Below are 26,044 nucleotides of genomic sequence, written 5' to 3'. Positions count from 1 at the left end.
TTTTTTTTTTTTTTTTTTTTTTTTTTTTTTTTTTCTGATTTTTGCCTTTTAGAATGGCAGTATTTATCCAATGCCTATACCCCATTGTATCTTGGAAATAACTAACTTCCTTTTTTTTTTTTTCTTACAGGCTCATAGGCAAAAGGAACTTGCCTTGTCTCAGATGAAACTTTGAACTTCGGACTTTTGAGTGAATGCTGCAATATGTTAAGACTCTGGGGGACTGTTGAGAAGAGATGATTGTATTTTGAAATGTGAGAAGGACATGCGATTTTTAGGAGGTATCAGTATAGGAATGATATGGTTTGGATCTATGTCCTTGCCCAAATCTCATGTGAATTGTAATCCTCAGTGTTGGAGGTGGCGCCTAGAGGAAAGTGATTGAATAAAGTGGGTGATTTTCATAAATGGTTTAGCACCATTGCCCTAGTTCTGCTCTCATGATAAAGTTCTCAGACTTTAAAAGAGTGTTGAACTTCCCCTCACCCACTTACTCCTTTTTCCAGCATCGTTAAGACATGCTGGCTTCCCCTTTACTTTCTACCATGTCTATAAGTTTCCTAAGGCCTCCCTAGAAGCAGAAGCTGTAAACTTCCTGTACAGCCTGTAGAAACATGAGCCAATTACACATTTTTTTTTTACAACTTACTGGTATTTTATAGCAATGGGAGAATGGACTAATACACTCATCTATAACTTTAAAATGTTTCTTTTAATTTTTAATTTTTTTCTTACTACCTAGGCTTATTAATATAATAAAATATAATAAAAACCTTATTTCTTCTTTATATTTAAATCAGAAGCCTCATGTATACTTGTCAATATTCTCCAGAAGTTTAAAGTGATTTTTAGGTTCATGGTAACCTCATTTGTGAGCAGCTATGTGAAATACATTTTTAAGAGTCATAAAGAGGCCCCTTAACACCAGGAACAGAGTTATAAATTCTATATGGTTGATACAATTTGACTGTGTCCTCACCCAAATCTCATCATAAACTGTAGTTCCCATAATGCCTATGTGTTGTGGAAGAGACCTGGTGGAGGTAATTGAATCATGGGGGTGCTTATCTCCATGCTGTGTCCATGATAGTGAGTGAGTTGTCATGAAATCGGATGGTTTTACTATGGGGGTTTCCTCCCACTTCTTTTTGTTGCCATCATGTGAAGGATATGTTTCCCCCCACTTCCACCATGATTATAAGTTTCTTGAGGCCTTCTCAGCCCTGTGGAACTGTGAGTCAATTAAATCTCTTTCCTTTATAAATCACTTAGTCTTGGATACGTCTTTATTAGCAGCATGACAACAGACAAATACAGTTAATTGGTATTGGCAGAGTTGGGTGCTGCTACAAGGATACCCAAAAAAGTAGATGTGACTTTAGAACTGGGTAACAGGCAGAGGTTGGAACAGTTTGGACGGCTCAAGAGAAATAGAAAAATATGGGAAAGTTTAGACTTCCTAGAGACTTGGAGGGCTCAGAAGATGGGATAATATGGGAAAGTCTAGAACTTCCTAGAGACTTGTTGAATGGCTTTGACAAAAATGCTGATAGTGATATGGAAAATGAAGTCTAGGCTGAGGTGGTCTCAGATGGAGATGAAGAACATGTTGGGAACTGGAGCAAAGGTGACTCTTGCTATGCTTTTGCAAAGGGACTGGCTGCATTTTGCCTTTGCCTTAGAGATCTGTGGAATTTTTAACTTGAAAGAGGATGATTTAGAGTATTATCAGAAGAAATTTCTAAGTGGCAAAGCATTCAAGAGGATGCAGAGCATAAAAGATCAGAAAATTTGCAGCTTGATGATAAGATAGAAAAGAAAAACCCATTTTCTGGGAAGAAATTCAAGCCTGTTACAGAAATTTTCATAGATAACAAGAAGCTTAATTACTCATCAAGTCAATGGGAAAAATGTCTCTAGCACATGTCAGAGACCTTCATTGCAGCCCCTCCCATCACAGACCTGGAGGCAGGCCTGGAGGCTTAGAAGGAAAAAATACTTTTGTGGGCTAGGCCTAGGGCCCCCTGCTTTGTGCAGCCTAGGGTCTTGGTGCACTATGTCCCACCTGCTCCAGATGTGACTAAAAGCCCAAATGTACAGCTCAGGTTATTGCTTCAGAGGGTAGAAGCCCCAAGCCTTGGAGGTTTTCATGTGGTGTTGGGCCTACAGTTGCACAGAAGTCAAGAATTGAGGTTGGGGAACATCTGCCCAGATTTCAGAGGATGTATGAAAAAGCCTGGATGTCCAGAGAGAACAGGGGTGGAGTTCTCATGAAAAACCTCTGCTAGGGTCAGTGCAGAAAGCAAATGTGGGATTGGAGCCCCCAGAGTGCCCACTGGATCACTGCCTAGTAAAGCTGTGAAAGGAGGGCCACCATCCTCCAGACCTCAGAATGGTAGATCCATTGACAGCCTAGACCACTTTGTGCCTGGAAAAGCCGCAGACACTCAACATCAGTCCGTGAAAGCAGGTGGGAAGAGGGCAGTACCCTGTAAAGCCACAGGAGTGGAGCTGCCCAAGGCCGTGAGAGATCGCCCATTCTATCAGCATGACTTGGATATGAGACATGGAGTCAAAGGAGATCATTTTGGAGCTTTAAGATTTAATGACTACCCTATTGGATTTCAGACTTGCATGGGGCCTGTAGCCCTTTTGTTTTGGTCAGTTTCTCTCATTTGTAATGGATGGATTTACCCAATGCCTGTACCTCCATTATATCTAGGAAATAACTAACTTGCTTTTGATTTTACAGGCTCATAGGCAGAGGGGACTTGCCTTGTCTCAGTTGAGACTTTGGACTTGGACTTTTGAGTTAATGGTGGAATTAGTTAAGACTTTGGGGGATGGTTGGAAGGGCATGAATGTGTTTTGAATTGTGAGGACATGACATTTGTCCTCTCATGTCCAGGGGTAGCATGATACTGTTTGATTGTGTCCTCACCCAAATCTCTTGAACTGTAGTTCCCATAAGCCCTATGTGTCATGGGAGGAAGCCAGTGAGAGGTAATTGAATCATGGGGGCCTTTACCTCCATGCTGTTCTTCTGTTAGTGAATGAGTTCACAGGAGATCTGGTGTTTTTATAAAGGGCTTTTTCCCCTCTTCACTCTGCATTTCTTCTTGTTGTCACCATGTGAAGAAGGACATGTTTGCTTCCCTTTCTGCTATGATGGTAAATTTCCTGGGGCCTCCCAGTCCTGTGGAACTGTGAGTCAGTTAAACCTCTTTCCTTTATAAATCACCCAGTCTTGGGTATGTCTTTATTAGCAGTGTAAGAATAAACTAATACACTGGTCAAAAATTTAAACACATTTCAGAAGCATATTAAGAGCTAAGAATATGGAATGTTTAGAAGCCATAAACTCTGTCCAGTGTTTCATACTATTCCATTTACTGTCCATACACCAATTCTGTGAATCGGGTAAAATTATTATTGCTGTTTTGTATCTGAAGTTTAAGGATGCTAACAATTTTTTCTAAGATATTACTTTTGGTAAGAGAAAGATCTGGATCTCAAACTCAACTGAAATCAAAATTCATTATCTTAATCACTAGGCTCTACTGGTACCTTCTCATAAGTAAATTACTGGTAGAAATAAAATCATACATCTCATACTAGGAATTTTGAGAAAACCTTGAACAATTTGAAACATAAAGAACCAGTCATAGATGAGTGGAAGCAGTAGGATCACATGTAAAGATCTATGAGCTTACTTGTATCTCCACTCATAGGACAACTGCCCTCCTATATTTTCCTTGAGATAAATATTTTTCTTATTAATTCTAGTGCTTTGGGCATACACACTGATTACAGGCCCTATTCGAGGCTTCTTGTTAGATAAAGCCAAGCAAAATATTTTTTATTCCTCAACCTGAAGTTATTTAAGGTCTTATTGTGGTTTAGCAGAATATCATAGGAAGTGGCCTAGACTTCTGAGTCTTTGATAATTTTACTATAAATCAGGTAAGTAAATTTACATTTTTAAACCAAAAAGTAATGGTTCTGGGTACGAGTGTATGGTATAAAATCAATTAAAATTAAATAAAATGGTTGATTCCAGAGATGAGACAGAAAAGATGAGCCTGACATATTTTCTCACTCCAGAAAGGATACAAGTAAAGAAAATGATGGGGTCATGTCATAAGGACACAGGAGACAGATTTAGTGTGACCCCTACTGGTTACACCAGGGACAATTTAACCAACAAAAACATTAAAGACTTTTTTGAAAGTTGTGAATCCATGAGTTCATGCCATAAAAATAAACAAACAAATAATAAATAGGAGAAAGTGGAATTCTTGTTTACAGCAGAATGTCAAATGCTAACTAGTAAAAGTAGAAAGACTGCTGAATCTAGAAAAAATTATCAGTGTGATAATCAGAGTAAAGGTTGAGCACAAAAGAATCATCAATAATGTTAAATCTAAGGGCAGAGTTGACATAGAGTAGATATTTGAATGTCACAGGCTTAAAAACTCTTCCTACAGACTGTTCATTGATACCATAGGGAAGAAAAAGGAATGAACTATATAGTGTGGAAATCAGATAACATATTGATTAACTGAAATTAACATCACAAATGAGAAAAACATGAATAATATGTAATTCAGGATGTGATTCCGTGAGAAGGATACAATTTCACTTACTTCCATAAGGGTGTAACTAGATATCTCATGAGGAAATATGAGACAATCCACAAATGAGAAATATTCTATTTAAAAAGGGGTCAATATAGTGAAATCCCATCTCTACTAAAAATACAAAAATTAACTGGGTGTCATGGCACACGCATGTGATCCCAGCTAATTGGGAGGCTGAGGTGGGAGGATCACTTAAACCTAGGAGGTGGAGGTTGCAATGAGCCTAGATCACATCACTGCACTCCAGTCTGGGTGACAGAGTGAGACTTCATCTCCAAAACACAAGGGGTGGGGGGAGTATATACATTGTTAAAAAATGTCTATGTTCAGTAATGACAAAGAGAAATTAAATTAAAGGGGCCTAAAATGATATGTCAACTAAATGTAATACATAGTCCTGGACTGGATTCTGTACAAGACAAAAAAGTATTCTATAAAAAAGTCTATTGTGTCAGTTGACAAAATTAGAATATGCACAATTAATTGAATAAAAATATGATACCAAGGTTAAATTTACTGGATTAAAAATTACTGTGGTTACGTGAAGAAAATGTCTGTTCTTCAGAAATTACCATGGAAATATCTAGAGAAAAAAATATCTAGAGATAAAAAAAGGTGGAGACGTATGCAACTTGCTCTCAAATGATTCAGTGAAATATATACTTAGTCTACCCACAGAGAATGTGTGAAGCAAATTGACAAAATCATGATGGATGTAACTGGGTAAAGGATACAGAATATTCTTTGTATTATTTCTGTAACCTTTTAAAATATAAATTTGAATTTAATTCTCAAATATTAAATAGAAAAAATGGAAAAAAGAAATAATCATTGATAAACGTGAACTGTAAGGAAGTTCGCGTATGCAGAAACATCTCAGGAAAGGTGTTTTTGGGTGAAAGTACAGTTGAGTTGCAAGAATTATGAAGTAGAATGTCAACTCTAGCTGGCTTCAGTGATGTTTGTGATGTGGGTGAACACACAGCCTCATTTTTCTGTAAATTAGGGGGAAGCTCTATAGAGCTATCATCCTGCGACCAACCACATATTATTGATTTTTAAAACTGGAATTGACCATGAGTAAGTCAGGAAGAGTTACCAAAGGCATTAATAAAAAATCTAAATGAATCAGATATATACACAAACTAGCCATTGCTTCTCATATTGACATGGAGCATATCTATCTCTGTTTTTATTTACTTATTATTGTATCTGTTTTTAACACTAAACATGTTCATGTTAACTGCTGTTTCAAGACACCTTTTCTTTCATAATTTAGCAAAAGACATGAAAACATGCAAAATATTGATGTTTCTTAGGCAAAATCCAAACAGATCAATGACGTTCATAATTTTGCTTTTAAATATAAATTAATAAGTCAAAAAAGCTAATAGAGTTATCAGACATGTTCCTTAAAGCAGAAACTCCAGTATTGTGCATTTTATGGTTTTTCCTTTAGGTGCTGTGCATTTGAATGTAAATCATTAATAAATTATAATTGGAAATTATTGGAAGTGTTTATAAAAATATCTGCCAGGTCTAGTTATTCATTGGATAATAGTTAATATTTATGCTAATTTTACTCATTTGCTCAGTATGGCAGGATCAGAAAAACAAATCTATGCACAGTTTAACTTATAAAACCAATCTGTCTTCTTTCAGTTTCATAATGTTATCCATTATCATTATTCTAATAACTTCACTAACCAACATTCCTTTTTAATTAAACTAAAATGTGTCCAAGTGCTTTAAAAAAGAATATGCATGATAACAAGCACTGCAAAGCAGAAGAGTTAAACCCAAAATATTAATCTTAAATTATATGACGATAGACATTATGTGTTTCATTCTTTCAAAAATTATATTACCATATCAGATTTAAATTCCTGGAAGGATGAGTAAGAGTTAGTTTTACATTTGCATATCAAGTTTTACTTTTTAAAACACATTTATGTCTATTATATTTTTTGAGTTCCACAATAGTGAAGGATTATTATCATGCAATTTTTGGAAACAGGAAACTAGCTGGTGGTAACTACAGCCAAGAGAGGTGCACAAGGATTGGGAGATTTGATAAATAAGAAACTTGTCTTTAGAACATATGTATATAATTCCTTGTCCTGAATTTGCTGCACTTATATCCATGGAGACTTCTGCCAAGAATTTAGTGTTCACATATCAGTTTTATGATTTTTTAGCAGTTATAGAGAATAAAGTGTTGGCAGTCAAGAGCACACTCATACTTCAGAAATATTATAAGGGACATAATGCATATTATATAAATGTATATTGCTGATATATTGATTTTTTTCCCGCAATACCAATACTAAGCATGTGGTATGGGTAAGACTCATTAGACCCGCTGCATAAATGAGGAAAGTGAAAGACACTTAAGGGTAAGTAATATTGAAGAAAACATCAGCAGATAAAATAGATGTTTCAATTGTGTTCGTTCTACACCTAAATCAAATGTGCCTTTCTGATTTCATTAAAAGCTGTTTCATTGCACCAGCCTAGCTCAAGGTATTTTCACAAAAACCATACAACAAATAAAATGAAATTTCATTCATCTGAAATGAGGTGGGGTCCTATTTATTAAAAATACCAGTCTGACTTTCAGGGTGTACCCAAAGCTATGTAGTTCAAACTTTTAAATTTCACACAACTTGATAATTCTGTTAGCATTGTGACTTTGAAAACAGACCTGTTTTGATGATGACTATAGCCAGCTTCCTAAAATTGACTTATAATATCTTTGGGAGGATGTGTACTGTAGCAGGAGCACTGGAATCCTATAAACATGTTATATATTTCATTTCAACTAGCTATGTGATCTTGTACAAGTTACATAAACTCTTGGATTTTTATATCCCTCATTGGTTAAATTTTAACTCCAAAATCTTTGATTCAAAGCTGCAGTTTGAAATCAGACCCAGGAAACTCATAATTTGATTAACTTTATTCTCCCTTGATTATTTCAGCAGTTCATGCTGACCTATCAACATGTGATTGCTGATCGAATCAATCCCTTACACATTTAAATGAAGACATTTCTCTTGTGATATTTTCATTTGAGCCTTTTGTCTATTGATTGGTGATTATCCAGCATAGGAAAGTTAAAATAACCTTGACTAAGGATCAAGAAACAGGTTCTATACTGAACTCTGACTGAAAATTACTCATTTAACTTTTTTAAATCTGTTTCTTTGTTTTTTTTTGAGACAGGGTCTCGCTCTGTCACCCAGGTTGGAGTGTAGTAGTGTGATATCTCGGCTCACTGCAACCTCTGCCTTCCGGGTTCAAAGGATTCTTTGCCTCAGCCTCCCAAGTAGTTGGGATTACAGGAATGCACCACCACCTGGTTAATTTTTGCATTTTTAGTGGAGACAGGGTTTCACCACATTGGCCAGGCTGGTCTCAAACTCCTGACCTTAGCTGATCCACCCACCTCAGCCTCCCAAAGTGCTGGGATTGTAGGTGTGAGCCACTGCATCTGGCCCATTTAACTTTTAGGAATCACAGTGACTTTAGGTATGAAGAATAAGTATAAAATATGCATTTTGGCCAGGTGTGGTGGCTCATGCCTGTAATCCCAGCACTATGGGAAGCCAAGTTGTGCAGATCACTTGAGGCCAAAGTTCAAGACCAACCTTGCCAACACAGTGAGAATAGCTTGAACTTGTGAGGCGGAGGTTGCAGTGAGATGGAATCGCGCCACTGAACTCCAGCCTGGGTAACAGTGTAAGACTCTGTCTCAAAATATTAAATAAATAAATAAATGCATTCTGTTTACCACATGAGGAAAATACAAAAAACTAAGTTGATTCTTAAGTTCTGAACAAGTAAGTTCACAGGAGAATAATGAACAGCACAAACAATACCAGTGCATTCCTACTTTACCTGATGGGGAGATGTGTCGCCAAGAAATGGAAGGCTCTGGTTTCCCAGTGGCCAAACAAGTAAGGGTGACGTTGGTTCCTTCATTGATGGTCATATCGTTTGAGATGTCATATATCTTAGGAGGAACTGAAATGACAAAATATGCAGTGGTCAGAAAGAAAATATATGAAAGTTTTTTGAACTACATATGATTAATTCCATAATATCATGCAAGAAACTTATGAGGGTGAAATGTATTTATGGCCTAGGGTCCTCACCTGATATATGGATTCTCTGGAACCTCAAGACTTTCTAGAATTTTTTTCTCTAATATTTAGATGTTAAATATGTGAGGATAAACGGAGTACTTAATAACAAAAATGTTTAAACATTGATTAAATTAAGTATGTATTATGAATGATTTATATTAAGTAAACTAGAATATAACTGATCTATTTTATCCATGGATCCTCACTGTAATGACGATTTTCTTGTTGAAATGGTTAAATAGAGTAAGTATAGAAGAAACTTAAAATAGCAGAACTGTTATTTCTACATGCTGATTTAAAAGATGAGTGAGTTAGGACATATACATAATTGGGAGGTAAGATTTCAAGGTCACAAAGGTGTTTTGGGTTTCAATTTTCTATCTGCCAGGTAGTAGAGCTAGTAGAGCTAGACACAAATTCTAAGGACTGTGAAAGGTGGATACAATAACATTTTCTTATCAGTAATGACTGGCAAACACTGGTTGAAACAGATCACTTCAGGACTTCTCAGAACCTTTGTTATGCCCTTTTGCACTGTAAATCCACAAGAGTCAAGGGGGAAATATTATATTATATTTTCTCTGATGTATTAGACTGTAGAAGTTTTTATCCCAGAATTTAATTATGTAATACGTTTGGGAAACAGAGAGAAAAGTCTCTAAACTAACTTCCAGGATTAAATTTCCATATTCTCTGGGAAACCAAATATCTCATTGAATCTTCAAACAGCATGAGTATAAATCTTTGGTTCTCTGTTGGCTAACTGCATTATTTAGGGTAAGTTATTTATCTCAGCCTCAGTATCTTTATCTGAGAGCTGGAGACAATAATACTACATGTCCTATCTGGTTGCTATGGAGACTGAGTCAATAGGTGTTAAAGGACTTAGAAAAGCACCTGGCATCAGTGTTAGTTATTATTATTAGATGTCATTCAATACATATATGATGTATGAATTTCATTTTAGTAGCACCCTTTTCCTATGCCTTAAAATTGTTCTCAGAAATTCTTCACTTTTGTAGTGTGTATGAGTGACCTATGCCATAAATAAGTTTGGGCTGCTTTAAAAAATTATGCTATGTTACCATTCCAGGTGAAATGTAAATAAATGGCAATTACATGCCTTGGTAATCATTAGAAAAATAAGATTTTTACTGAAATATTTTTAATTGTTCCTTTCTTTGGGTTTCTTTATGCAAGACATATGTTTTCACAGTTATTTTTAAAGCTTGTAACTAACATCTGATGTGACGATAAATTACCCATACTTTGAATTTTGTTCTGACTTTTTTATGGAACCAAAACTCAGCCACACACACACACAAAATCAAAAATGGTATGATTACAAATATAAAGTGGTGTTTGATTATGTGTAACTGTTGATATGACTGAGGAGAAGTCTTGTTCCTAAGTAATATACCATTGTAACTGTTTCTAAATGACATAGTTTAATTGGCATTTAAAACACATTATCATCAAACTCTTCAGTGAGATTTTCTCAGGGAAATAATAAAAATTTTTAAAACCATCCCAAACAGAGGGCTCCTTTTAGCTTAATTGAAACAGAACAGAAATAAAAACATTAAAATACCCTAGAAGGAAAGTAAAAAAAAAAAAATGTGCATGACACTGGTAAATAGGAGCGTTAATAATAACAAATTGATAACATTAAACTAAAAGTATATTTTAGATATTTGGCTATAGGTATAGGTTTGATTTATAACTGTAAAATATATGTCTATATATATAGAGAGAGAGACAGATATACAAATACAGATGGTCACTGACTTACAATGGTTCAATTCTGTTTTTACTTTATAATGGTGTGAAAAGATACCTATTCTGTAGAAATCATATTTTGAGTACCAGTACAACCATTTTGTTTTCATTTTCAGTATACCATTTGATTATCTACATGAAATATTCAACACTTTATTATAAAACAGGCTTTTTGTCACATGATTCTGCTCAACTGTGGTTAAATGTTCTGAGCACATTTAATGAAGGTTAGGTTAAGTTATGATGTTCAATATTTTAAGTGTATTAATTGTATTTTCAATTTACAATAGGTTTATTTGGATGTAACCTTATTATAACACATGGAGCACCTGTATTAATATACATATATACACACAAGTATATGCATATACAGCAGTGCCCACTATTTAAAACATTATATTGTACTTTTTTCCTTTATAGAGAAGAAAGTATGTAGAGCTCTTAATCCTGCCTAGCTACTTTGCTTATTTATTTAAAACATAACTGATACAAAGTTGGACATAGGAAAGTGTATGAAGAGAAATAATGCCATAAGAACATAAATTCTATCTTCGAAATCTCATTATTTTGTCAATACTGTCTGATTACAAAACAATTTAGTGGGATCTTTACACATCTACATACATTTAAAGTGCTAAACTTTATGCTAAACTAATATTTAGTACTCGTATTTGATTACATAGAGAAACAATTAAGTCCTTTAGCTATAAACTTAGATTTGACATTTAACTATAGGAGATTGTATAGTGTGGGGAGAGTGGTAATTTCCAGGTGTGACATGTCATTCTCAGTGATTACAATTGCCTTCCAGGGCCTCATAATTCAGGACATGCTACAGGGCACACACATCTGGAAAGAGGATGTTAGTAAGAGAAAATCCCTCTGGCAAGGCTCCTCTCCCCAAAATGCATCACCTGTTGGCAGCAGATGCAGTGTGTAAGAAGGCCAGTGAAATCTTTCACATGCACAATGGCTTGTGGAGACAAAAACAGGTGTTGCTTTGCTGAATATTCAAAACTATTGCATATTCAATTTAAAACTTCCAACTTTTACTAACTATTATGAAGGCAATAATTCTGGATCCAAAGGAAATGTAAAAGTTTAAAGGCATAATACTTCTCCTCAAGAAATTTAAATTAAAAGAGAGAAGCAGATAAGTAAGCAAATAAGAGAGGGCAAATATTTTCCACGTTTTCCTTTCCCATTTTATAGGAGTAATACAAGTTCAAGAGGTATGCCTTCTGGGTTCAAATCAGTAGACATTAATTTTGTGTTGGTTTATTTTCAAGTTAATTATGTGGAATAGTTTACACACAAAGTTATTGAGTGCAGTGCTATTTATAATAGAGGACGACAATTTTTTTTTTTTTGAGACAGAGTCTCACTCTGTCTCCCAGGCTGGGGTGCAATGGCTCAATCTTGGCTCACTGCAACCTCTGCCTCCCAGGTTCAAGCGATTCTCTTGCCTCAGCCTCCCAAGTAGCTGGATTACAGGCAGCTGCCACCATGTCCCGCTAATTTTTGTATTTTTCAGTAGAGATGGGGTTTTACCATGTTGGCCACGCTGGTCTCGAACTCCTGACCTCAGGTGATCCACCCACCTCAGCCTCCTAAAGTGCTGGGATTACAGGTGCAAGCCACCACACCTGGCCAGGAAAACTATCAATAACCTCAAGATAGGTTATTAATATGTACCACAGAAATGGCGGTATAGGGAATTGGTCAATTGGATGATGATAACCATTGTCAGCTCTGTCCTCAGAATAAGGTATGGTATTGAGAAGGGTTTTGAATGGTCCCAGGGTGCATCACGCTATGGGGAAATGGAAGAGAGAAGAGATAATTCTACCCTGGACGCAGGGGCAGGGAAAAACAACAAAGTTTCAGGCTTCTGCAGATGATCAGTTCTGGTAGCTGTTCTTGGGTTAGTTACAATTTGTATATAAATGATGCATACACACAGGTGGAAAGGATCTTTGATCTTTCTGAGTGTTTGTCACATGTTATATGTCCAATATTCTAAGCACTTGCATAGAAAAACCAAAAACAAACAAAAAAGAGGAGAGTTAAAAATAACTTAGTATTCTAGATGTGTGTTCCTTTTCTATATATCTTATTTCAGACTCCCTCGTATCCTTTTCTAAATACTTAAAAATTTATGCAGAAAGGAGCAGATATCTTTAATCAATTCAACAAATTTTAACCTATTAAAAACTACAGACTTTAAGAAGTATTTTGAATTGTCATGCACTTTAAGTACTTATGATCTAGGGCAGAGTTATAAAGAAATATATTATTCATCTAAGTGTAAACTCAATTAATATGCTGGAAATAATTATTATAATGTCATCTTCCCTGTCTTCATCATATGACACCATAAAAAAACAATGAAAAGGCACACATTCTAGATTTCATACTAAATCACAGAATAACTCTCTCCTAGTGAAAGTCTAATTAGGAATATGCAAGACTTTACAACTCTGTTCAGAATCAATTGTTCTGTATTACCAGTTAGAGAGATCCAAGAACACTGGAAGCTTTCTGAGCAACAGTGGTTGAAAGTAGATTTAAAGGTTGTATTGAGTGAAATATATTTTTAAACCTCAATGTCCATTTAAATGAACTACTTTTGGTCCCTTACATTCATAACATGCTTTGCCTTTACTTGTTCACTGGTCTAAAATTCAACTACTACTTAGCACCTGCTCTTCAACTCCTAGTTAGTTGGTTCCACAGTAAGGAAATAATGCATATTTACATGTATCTACATCTTTAGATTCTCTAAAGATTACTTAGATCTTTTATTAGTTTCACTTTCACCAATAAATTAAGCAATTTGACTTACTCCACTCCCCTTCCCTCTTCTGAGCCATCTGTGAGTGTCTTCAGGCAGGGTTTGAGTCACCTTCAGTAAGAAAAATCTTAGATTGAATATCCAAACCAGATTCTAATGACCTTCACACAGGCTACCAATTTAGATTATTCCCCACTATTTTTATGATAATGAGCAACTGAGTTTGTGAGTGCATGGCATTTTTTTTCTTTTAATGTGTACTTATTTTCTGACCTAAAGAAATAAATTATTTTGTTTGTTTAATGAGCAGTCTGCAAAGATTTAATTTTAATTTCTTTCAAGAATTCATCAGGCTGTCTGCAACATGACCCTTAAAAAATTGAGAAGCCAGCAACAGGGTGACTAATTTGGATATCACAGGAATCATAGAAGCACAGGATATTTTATTACACTAAAAGTTTTTTATCTAAAATAATCTATGCAGATGATTTTAGAAAGAATAAATAAAAGAGCACTTACATCAATATTAACTTGCATTACATGTGAGGTCAGGTCACACATGATATTAAAAACTTTACAGGATGCATTTGACAGTTATTTTAACTGTAAATACAAGACATAGGCTATTTGGATCTGGACAGTTGCACTGGCTCACTGGAATCAATTAAATGCTCCACCGAGCTCTTAAGCTGTAAGAGTCCATGAAAGACCACAGTGCATACAAATCCATTTGGAGGCCTTCTTTAGGCTGCCAGGGCTAAAAGGTAGATGGACTATTTATTTAATCTGGCTCACAAACAGTCACAGATTACTGAAAAACAGCCATTCAGCATTTATTGTAACTACAATATTCTGGCACAAAAACCACCTGCTTCCTCAGTCAGGATATAAAATCAAAGCAGTGTTTTATAGGAGAGTGCACTGACTGTCCTCTCATTCATCCTCTGAAGTTGTAGGTGCATTACCAAAAACCTTTAAAAGTTTTCATGTATCTATTTGAATTATGCACACAATTATGAGATCTGTTCTCCAAATATGTTCACTAGGACAAATAAGAAGTAAAATAAAATTGATGCCATCTCTTTGATGTCCTCTTTGACTCACCTCTCCCCATGGTGACTTCTCATACCTCAAAAACTTACCACAAAGAAGAAACAGTGAAATGTACATTAGTGAGTGAATTTTCAAAGATCAAAATTTGATTTTAAGACATTGTGTCACTGATGACTTTGATGATCTTAAAGCAAAGTAGATTTTTCTGGGTCTGTGCTATGGCCAATGCTTGTATCCCTACCAAATTCATGTGTTAAAATCTTAACCCCAAATTGATACTAGTAGGAGGCAGGACCTTGGAAAGGTGATAAGATCATGAAGGGATTAATGCCTTTATAAAAAAACAAACAAACAAACAAACAAAAAACAACCCAAAGAGCTCACGAGCTAGGTCACCCCTTCCACCATGTAAAAACTCGGTGAGAAAGCCTTGTCCATGAGAAAGCAGACCCTCTCCAGTGCCTGGATCTTGAACTTCCAAGCCTCCAGAACTGTGAGAAATAAATTTCTGTTGATTATAAGCCATCTAGTTTATGGTATTTTGTTATAGCTTCCTGAATGCACTATGACAGTATGTGTCTTGTTGAAATAATTATTTGCACCCATAACTCTCTGCCCCTTTCTATTCCCCTACTTCTCATTTTTTGTGATAGTTTTCTTTGTAATCCATCATTTTCATTTGTATTTATTTCTTTGCTTGTTTATTATCTGTCTCTTCATAGAACCTAGGGTAGGGAAGTTGTTTGCTTTATTCAACAACATATTGCCAGAACCTGAGAAAGGGCCTGACACATAAAGTATATTTAATAAATATTTTATTGTTCTTCCAGATGCTAAGCTAATACTTCTTCTATGTCTCAGTAAAGAGATCCTATAAAATTCTACACTATTGCAGGAATGAGATAATATAAATTCTGAGAATACGGTGAAAATGTAATTATAATTTCAAGGATCTTGTGTGCCTTTTTCATGGATTCTCTGAGTTTACAGATTCAATATTCCTTCTAATTCATTTAGAAGCATAATATTTTCTTAGTCCTTTGCCTACTATAGTTTTTGCCATCCAAACCCAGAAAAATAATTGGACGATAATCATATACATTTATTCTTAACAGAATGGTCTGTCACATTTTAGGTAGTCCTATGTGTGTTGGTCACAGTATTTTTTTTGTTTAACATTTGAATCTTCATAAATTTAGAATCAAAAGGATTTGACTGTAATGGTATGTATGTACATATTAATGGTATGTATGTACATATTATTTCTACCTTTTTTTCTCCACAGATTTGGAGTCTGGGTTAGTTTGAATGAACTATTTTTCCGAAGCTTTTCCAAACTGCTTGAGTCGATAAGCTAGATGTAACTATAAATCTTGGGAGAATTAGCTTTTTTTGCACTCCCATATCTGGTAATGGCTGGCAATATCAAAAGAACATTCTTCCTTTCACTGGGCTGGCACTTCCCTTTTCAATCTTGGCCAGCACCCAAAAAGTGAAAGCAGATCTATGTTACATAACAAACGTTCTGGAAAAGGTGTTGTTCTCAAACTGAGAAAAGAAATTGTTTCATGCTTTTTTCTCTAAATTGGTTTGCTTGTGGGTTTTTGATGGTTTCATGGTCTGCATCTAACCAGCAACATTATTTTCTCCAGCTGATGGAGAAAAAACCATAACTGATTTTTCATAGTTGATGACATTTCAGAGATTTCTATGGCTTCTCCCCTTACCCCCTCACTCAGAGATAGTGATAATAGGAAAAAGATACCCAAGCATGAGTTTTAAATGCAAACCTGCCAGATTCATGAAATACCTACTGATAAAATATGCCAGACAACTTAGGAGGTAAAGAATATGTATAAGAGGCTGGGAGTGGTGGCTCACGCCTGTAATCCCAGCATTTTGGGAGGCCGAGGTGGGAGGATCACTAGTTCAGGAGATCAAGACCATCCTGGCTAACATGGTGAAACCCCGTCTCTACTAAAAATACCAAAAAAATTAGACGGGCATGGTGGCACGTGCCTGTAATCCCAGCTACTCAGGAGGCTGAGGCAGAAGAATCACTTGAACCTGGGAGGTGGAGGTTGCAGTGAGTCAAGATCCCAACTCTGTACTCCTGCCTGGGTGACAGAGCAAGACTGTCTCATAAATATATAAATATATATACACATATATATATAATATATAGAAATATATATAACATATATTTCTTATACATATATTATTATATATATATGTATAAGAAAAATGTATCTGTCAAGCTTCAGTTCAAACTTGAATTATCTTGCTTACCTTAGTGTTTTCACTCATTTAGGATATCTATGCACAAGTTTTTCTCAATCTATTGTGTCCTTCATCGGGTCAGCTATGAAAGCTGACAAAATAGGCAGTGAACTATTTTAATCCATCCATTCATCCATCCGTCCACTTATCCATCCATCCATCAATCCATCTATCCATTTATCCATCCATCTATTCAATAGACATTTATTGAGCACCAACTCAGGGTGACTAATCTTAAGGAGTCCATGTCTAAAGAGTTAAAAAGATGTCACATTTCTAACCACAATGGAGAGTCATTAGTACTACAAAGAGTTACTCCAAAAGTGAATTGGGAACAGATTTGTAAATTTAACTCTTCCTACGGAGGCAGAATTGAGGGGATGCTGATATTGGATAAGGCTTTTTGAAACAGGTGGAATTTGAACAGAATTTGGTCATTTAAAACAGTAGTTTCCCACACCCAGCTAATCAGCAGGTATAAATGGATGAGTTTTTCATGATTCTGGGAAAAGAGAAGGGTTGATTCAGAATATTCTAGACCACTAGTATTCAGTGAGTTCCAGAATCTACAGATTTTGGAAACACTGATTTATAGAACACCAGAAAGACCTCTCATTAAAATTCTCTCTCTTACATTTAAAATCTGCACTCTAATTAGAAAGGCCATTTTTTTAGATCCTCAGAACAGTATTTGTCTTTGAGGAACTAATGTTAAAATGTAACTATCCCTATAGGAAATAATGACTTATGAACTTGCATCCATTTTCAAACTCACTGAGAGCAGCCTGGTGGGTACAGAGGGGCAACATCCTGGAAGTAGAAATATGCAATAGGCAACAATTTATCATTGTGTTCTTTTTCCTTTAAAGACTCAAGATTGGTTCTCCATAGCAGTGACCCAGACAATCAACAATAGAGAGAATAAAGTAAGAATCCGAGAGAAATAAACCCTATGGAATATGGAGTTATAGATAAACAAAATTATTTTCTTCTATTTTCCTTTCTCTCCATCTTCTCTTGACTCTCTAATACATGGATTATGCAAAGGCACGACTATTGGCCAGTTAGATGTTCAGTTGCAAATAAAAGCATACACCTACACATGAAACATACACAAAGTAGGTTTAGTATACATGAAAATTAAATGTGGTAAAAATAACTTTTAAAAGGCTACTGGTTTTAGAGAGTTTAACATTTATGTAATGATTTTAGCATTTTTGGTTGCAGGCAAATTTCTCACATGCTGTACAAACATTTTATTTTGAAGACAAAAACACAACATGGTTATATAAGAGTTTCAATATTTTGGAATGTAAAGTTTTTTTTTTTTTTTTTTTTTTTTTTTTTGCTTTGTTCTGGTGAGAGGATCAATAGCTAGCCTCTGCACATTAGTCTTTATACACCAGAGTTCAAATCCCTGCTGTACCTCAGGCTAGCTTCAGCTTCACTTACTCGGATGATTCAAAGATATAAACCACTGCTTAAAATCAAGATCATAATAGTAGCTAACCCCTCAGGCAATAGCAGCAGCAGCAAGAAGGCTGGAGCACACTTATAGTCATGCTGTATATCACAGGGAATCTACAATGTCTGCATAATTCAGTCTCCTCCATAGTAGAAAATGGTCACAAAATAGATAGGAAGAACACCGCAACTGAATACCTTATAGCGCCTTAATGTGGGTACCCATTCCTAGTGAAATATAATTCTTAAGGCACCAGCTATATAACTTCAAAACCTTTAGTGATGGTAACATTTTATTAAGAATTAATAGTAAGATTTTTCCTGGAAATAATTTGGCAGTATACTTTAAGATCTTAAAAAATTTCTATCCCATTGAGCCAATGATTCCCCTTCCAGGAATTTATATTTAAGAAAGCAAGCACCTTCTTTCAGTGTAGTTACTATTCCCATAAACCTGGTGGCCAGCTCCATTTGAAAATGTGCCAACAAATACCCTCTGGAATGGCCCAAGTGAACTTTTCTCTTGCCTCATCCTTGGCATTGAACTATTTTCCATATTAACCAGAGGAAACAGCCCAGCTGTGTCAAACTAGAACCCAGCTGCCTTCTTTGCAAACATTTCCCATAGCTAAAATCTTGCTTTAGGGTTTTTGAAAACACAAGAGAATCCAATGTCTACCATTGGAGTCACAGAGCTATAATGTAACACCTGGCTCCTGGCTTCATAAGGTAAGCCTGTTCAGGTTCAATATACATATTCCTTGTTAGGCTCAGGTTTCTCAAAATGTGTTGTAGCAGATTTTTATATCTAAAACCTGCTCTGGTGTTTTATGCATTTGCAGAGGAGATGTGTCATTTTAGCACCATTAGAAAAATAACACCTTCTTTGAAGTACTCTGGTTTCTTTGTTCTTTGCAAATAATATTTATTTTTCCAATCATGAATATAATATACATTCACTGAAAAGAATGTAGACAAATACATAAACAATAAGGAGGAAAAAATAGTGTATTAGGCTGCAATATCTAAAATTGCCCTCTGATTAAAAACAAATGGATATTGGCAATTTCATATGATTCAATTTAATATAATGCCACCATTTAGCAAGAATTATTGTTAATAATTTGATATATCTTACTTTTGTCTTTGTATTCATATATTTACATAGATCTTAGAGATTTCCATATGATCCAATAAGCTCACCAGGGAATTGGTGCTGAAGCCTTGGCTGGAAATAAATAGTGTGCCATTCTCAACATTATTTATAGTGATCCCTTCTCAATACTGTGCTCTAGAAAGTGAGTGAGAGGGTAGTTGGATCGGTATTCAAAACAGGACATTGTGGCTTTCTGCCTTTCTTACTGGGAACATATCTAAAAATGGTTACCCACAGCAAGGTTAGTATTTGCTGAAAATTTACTGTGAATAATATACTGAGAGGCTAATGACTTATCAGTGGGGGAAGATGTGGGTCTGTCTTACGGCAAAGTTCTACAGGTCCAGGCCAACTCCTCCTTCCAGCTACCCATCTGCTTTTGTGTTAGTTGGTTTGTGTGGTGGTTCTATCAATATGGCCACAAATTTTTTACACCCTTTCCACTAAAAATAGGATCCCTCTCCTCCTCCACCTCATACTGAATTGGAGTAGGCTCTTGGCTGCTTCAAACAATAGAGTTGTTGAAGAAATAATGCTATTTGAACTCCAAACTGAGTTTTTTAAAAAAGTCATTTGTTTCCTGTACTGTTCTCTGAGAACACTCACTCTTGGAGCTCTGGGCCACCATGGTGTGACCACCTTGGGGCTACTATGCTGGAGAGAACATGTGGAGACACCACATGTGGACACCACATGGAGAAACAGAGAGATGGAGCCCCGGAAGCACTTCCGCTCATCCAAGCCCTGACTCCCTAAATCATCCCAGTGAGGCCTCAAATATCCTATCCAAATTGTACAAATTGCAATTTAGAGAGGATATTTATACAAATTACTCAGAAGAGTGAAACAAATAATTGTAGTTGTTAAAAGCAGCCACATTTGTGCACAGTTTTTAAAATAATAATGAAAATTTGTAGAACTTATCTTACGTGACTTCACAACTTATCATAAAGCTACTACAAAGCCAGCGTGGCATTGGTATCAAACAGACAATGGATCAAAATACAGACTCCAGAAATAGATGATTAAACTTTCCATGATGACCAAGGCCCTGATTACTTATATGAAAAAGGAAAATATCTAATGTTATGGATAAGTAACATACACAAGAAATGTGAATCAAGACAAACTGTACGTACATACTGTAATTGATGGGGCCAGGTGGAGAGCACCTGTCTAAAGAGAGCAGCTACCACTGATAATTTCCATTCTAAAAACAGAAAAATCTAGGCCTGCTAGATCTTAATATTTGAATAAAAAATTTTTTTGTACCTTACAAGTTCATCAAAATATCTGTGAAATTAGCCTGGCATCAATCCAAGGGACATCTTTATAGGTATTGGAAATAAATGAAGACACTTCATCATTACATGTTGGAAACTTTTCTTGATATAAAAATCTACATGGTTTACGAAAGTAAAGAGTGGATGCAGATTTATGTGTGTACAAAATCTTCACCATATGCTGAAAGCCCTGCATGGTCTGGATTCAGCTAGAGAGCCACAATCTTGCCATCTTTGCCTCACATCTTGGCAAGGCCTTCGGACTATTTTGGCTTTGAAAGACTCAAGGAATCCATTTTTACATCACATTACTTGTTTTCTTATAAAAGTTGTACATTATCACACTAATGTGTGCTGGCTCATCTGTCACAAATTAACCATGATTAGATTTACAGAGTTACTAAAGTCCTGCCTTATAAAACATTCTGAGGATAGGTTTTATCCAGAAACATAATGCTAAAACCACGATTCAATTAATACTCAGCTTCCAAAAAATTATCATCTATACTTTTTAACAATCATATTAATTTATATACTTTTCTCAAAGAGAATCCTTTCCTTATTTTTTATAAATATATTACAAACAAATGTTATCATGCATCTATGTGCCAAGAGATAGTTGAGTCCTGTGGTTACATGTAGCAGTTCTCTCTAAAATTGGACTAAAAGGTAATTTGCCATGTGTTGGCCCCTAGATCATTAGTCACAGTGGCCTAAGTGCATTCTCTTATAGTTCAATATCAAAGAAATTGCTTTTAAGGTATTAACTATATTATATTCAAAATTATATAAATTATTGAAATGTTATGCCTAGTGCCAAGATATAAGACAGTTCACATGGAAAAAAAAAGTGTTTTAAATTATTAATTAGAAAAAAAGGCTGTCTCTTGACAGAAATTGTTTTATACTGGGGCTAGCTTCTGGGACTTACATTTAAATATAAATCACAAAAACTCAAAATTTCAGATATTCTTAACAAGCTTTAAATAAGAAGTTCATCTCTCTAAGTCCTTGATTTCCAGCAAGAGGGTTAAATATTATATAATTGTCTTATATCTACTGTTAGATACGTATTGTATTGAGTACATGCCTCTGTGTGTGTGTGTGCGTGTGTGTGTGCGTGTGTGTGTGTGTGCCCTCTAACATGATTATGTGCCTTTGTTTATACTGAGATATGGTAATAAAGGGAAAAAGTCTAATTATAGGAAGGCTAATCTCAAAAGTTCTCTCTCTCTCTTACAGATTTATATATTATTCATTTGGTTAGAAAATGTTTATTATTTGCTATGCACCAGAGACTGTGATAGGCGCTATTGATTTAAAATGTAATAAAAGAGGTGTTTTCCAGTAGCTTATATATTTTGGAAGAAAATAAACATTGAAATAGATTAAAAATACAATTATATTAAGTTATATGAGAAACATATACATAAAATACATATATCTTAAGGAAAATTCACCCAGCTCAAATACAGATGGAAGGATAGCAATGGCAATACAAAGATATTTTTTTTGTAATATGTTATAACTGTCTAAATACTCGAATGCATTCCAGGTCAAGTTATACATGTATGAAGGCTGAGCAAGATGAGCACCGATTCATAGACCCTGTATTCATTCTTGTGGCTGTAATTGAACTACTTGGCTAGTCACACCCAAAATTATTTCCTTTATTCACTTTCATGACATAAACGAATTTCTCTTTTTGTAGATATTTCTGGAGAAGTCAGATGAATGCAGGAACTATTTTATATTGATCCCTGAGTAGTTTACAAGATCATAATTAGTATACAGTAAGAGTACGAGAAATATGAGAGTATTTTTGTCAGTTCTAAATGGTCCCTGTTCGGAGATTTAGTTTTTAACACATTCATTTAAAAAGTCATTCTCCCTCATGTTAAATACTACATTCTGAGGAACAGAAATACTTTGCCACTTCTCCCTTTTGACTTAAAATATTAATATATTGGAAGTGACCTAGTCTCTTGGATATTAAGTAAGGAACACTAACTTGCTTTAGCTTCTCTCAAGTACTGAGCATATAACATATTTTTATATCCCTGTTAAAAAATATCATGTATTTTTATTATTGTGTTCTCAATGCTATCATATTCTGTTTTTAAAAACTTAAAAAATGTGGTTAAGACTGAAAAGGGTATTTCCTTGGGCACTCGTGCTCTGTAGCTACCTCTCCAACCTGCTGGACTTTCTTGTTTTGAACTCTCCAATGTCGTCACTTGATAAATTCACCAAAAATAAGCCATACCAACCCCTTCCTCTTTCTGAATGGTGGAAAACCCAAATATGCTACCCAGTAAAATTAACTCTTTTATTCTGTATTTTTTCCTTCACCTATCATTACTACCTTTTTTTCCCACAGCTACTACTATAATGGAATAATGGAAAAGTATAAACTATATCTAAATATTTGGTTTTTAAGGGTTGAGAGGAATGAACATCAAGGATTAGCTGTTAAAATAACTCAATTTACCTTTTGTGTAGGTTCAGGACTTACCAGGAAAGGAAATTCTATAAAAATATTGAGTGTGTATATAGATTTTAGGGGACAATTGTTAAAGACAGTTTAAACAATAAAACAGAGTAGTACGGACAAGTTGCTTACATAGCCTGGCAGAGACCTAACTGGTCAAGTCACTACAACTTGTATTAGTGGTGGATTAGTGTCTATATGAAGGAAGAATGTTAGCAGTGCTCAAGAAGAATCCGCATTTGGCTATTTTGTTTTCTCAAATTTAAACAACTTGGATGGATCTCTGGGAGACACATTTACTGATAAAACTATATCAGAGGTCAGGTGTTCAGTTACAGTCATTTCAACGTGCTAGTGACACATGAATGTCATTTTGCCATTAGAGGCCAGACAGAACAGTAAAGTGCACAGATTCAGTACTACGTTAGGACACTGATAACAGAACATGGAGTGTTTACAAAAGTATAAGAAATGCTAGGAAGGAGAATGTTTGCATTTGCTTGTGAATTTGTTCTCAGTTGATCTACTAGAAAAAAATATGGTAGACTTCAGGTGATTATAATAAAGTATCCTAAACAAGAAGTATCCTAACAATAAAAAAGACTATTTTATGAGAATATAAGCTTTCTGTTATCACAGGGTTTCCAGAGACTATGTAAGACCAGTAGGATTAGAAAAGTGATTGCTATATTGACTGGATGCTTGAGTCAAATAATACTGTTAGGATTTTTCATCTGTGCATTCTTTGAGTATTTACTAAACTATATACCTTTGTATATGAGGATGTAAACTCAATGAAAACACCATTAAAGGGCCTGGATTATTAGCAACTGAAAAATGAGATCTGAGGGAGGTAAGTGATGAATAAAAAGAAGTATCTCCTCAGGGCTGGCAATAGGACTGGTGGACAATTGGGCAAGAGGAGGAGAAAAGTAAGAGGGGAAGCAAGAAAAATGTAGAGAAAATGAACAAACCCATAAGAGGAGAGAAATGGAATTTCTTCTTACATTTCACATATAGTTTTTCTCTTTCTTACAGTATTTTTAAACAAAACTGTATAAATAGACAGTATGCACTGACAAACATGTCAATATCAGAGTGCATTTGTGAAGTGATTATTGGATTTTCAGTAATTTTGTGAGCTGCATTTTAAGCATAGTCACTATTTAAGTTAAAAGATATTAAAGTTAAATTATATTAAAAGCAGAAGTTTAAAAAACTCACAATGTATCACTTTCTAAAGATTTTATTACATTTGACTATCATGTGTTATCTTGGGTTACTTACATGTATTGAATCTACATGGTAGAAAGGGTCTGCTATTGCATATCTCTTCTCAACTATGTATTTAGTGATATCAGTCTGAAAGTGGTCACAGTGGCAGTGTTTGCAGCATGGAAATTGGCAAATGCTATAAATTATGGCTTTTCTTTAGAGAATTATTTTTTAAATATTTATCAGCAGCCTATGAACCTTTACCTATACATAAGAAACATTTAAAGTTATTCATTCATAAATACTATAATATTTCATAACAATCCCATCAGATACTGAGACGATGAAGAGAAAACAAAGGCATGGTCTTGCCCTCAAAAAGTCTAGAATGTAGTTAAGAGATAAAATGAGAACATCAATAACTATAAAGTGGAACATCCTAAGAGTCATAAGAAAGATACAGAGAAAAAGATTAGGGTACTTTAGGTGAGAGAATGACTAAGTTTAATTGGGAGTAGATAAAGGAAGGGCAGGTGAAGAGGAGATTGAAAAAAGATTTGATGGAGAAGAAGAAATTTGAGCTTGGCTTTGAATAATGGAATAAATTGGACTTAGGAGGATGAACAGAGACTTGTGAAATCAGCATTTGGAAATAAATGGTTATGTAAACATATAGGACATATTTGCCGATCAGGCAGTTTAGCTTTACAGCTAAACTTGGTCGAACAAGATTAAAATGGTAGGATGAAAATGAATTATAGAGGACTTTGAGTTAAAGCATTGCTAAAATAATAGACAAAAAAACAAACACGTTGTAAATGGCCAGTTAGTGTGTTCCCTCTGAGGGCCTGCAGCTCCACAGACTCAGATAAGTTTTTTAATTCTTGGAATGGAAAGAATATTTGATTAATATCTTTGTGGGAGGAAAAAAAGAGACTACTTTCTGCTATTTGAAAACTCCACAGCCAGTTGTATATTGGCTTCTCCACTGATGATATCAAGTGTTTATACCTAAGCAAATTTTTGTGAGTTTGTCTGCATTATAGAAGTCACAGTGTATGCATCCAGCTTGATATGTTAGTATAAACAGATGGAAATATGTTTCTCAGTTGATGAGTAACATAAGAGCCCTTCTCATCCTGTTTCACCAAACAGCTAAACTCACAAACTTTCTTCCATATTTTCTCGTTTTTCCACATTTATCTCTGTATTGTTTTTAATCTCTAGAGACAGGGTGACCACCTGCCTTTCAAACATATTACAAAAACAACAGTGACTATGGTTGATTTTTTCTAGTCAGTTATTTTATTGAAAAAAAGTGTACCAAATAGCAGCAGAGTCACCAGATGATGAGAAGATTTATTATGTATATAACATTGTGCTTTTGATAGGGAGCCGGCAAAACTATGCTAGGATTTTAATATCAAACTGTTTCCATCAGGCTGGAAGCTGTAACATTCAAATGGTACCTTCAGGAACTAAGTCGTATGCTTGCTACTGTAAGGTACTTTTTAAAGAGGGGGAGTTAAAATTTATAGAAGAAAAAAACAACTTTTCTTTTGTAGTAGAGAAATATCTTATTTCTTTCTAGGTGTTGCAAGGGGGCTAAATGATTACCATGCTCATTTTCCTCTTCTGGGCAGACAACTAGATTCTGACTCCCAGAATTCCTTAAAGTTACTTATGATTGAGTTTTAAGCAATGGAATATGAGCAGAAGTGATCCGTGCTCCTTCCAGGAT

The 26,044-nt window shown here is 35.1% G+C and overlaps 1 protein-coding gene across 2 annotated transcripts in view; it reads right to left on the bottom strand.

The window, feature by feature from the left end:
- Positions 1-26,044, bottom strand: part of NEGR1 (neuronal growth regulator 1) — a 930,734-nt gene that overhangs the window by 390,139 nt on the left and 514,551 nt on the right. For both annotated transcript variants that reach the window (XM_032297093.1, XM_032297094.1), the window contains exon 3: positions 8,541-8,666. In XM_032297093.1, the coding sequence (XP_032152984.1) occupies positions 8,541-8,666 (126 nt within the window). The remainder of the gene's footprint in view (positions 1-8,540; positions 8,667-26,044) is intronic.

The sequence above is a fragment of the Sapajus apella genome, unplaced genomic scaffold (assembly GCF_009761245.1).
Source record: "Sapajus apella isolate SASKATOON/1434 unplaced genomic scaffold, GSC_monkey_1.0 scaffold36, whole genome shotgun sequence".
In the NCBI taxonomy this organism is placed as follows: domain Eukaryota; kingdom Metazoa; phylum Chordata; class Mammalia; order Primates; family Cebidae; genus Sapajus; species Sapajus apella.
This window is presented reverse-complemented; position numbering and strand designations above follow the sequence as displayed.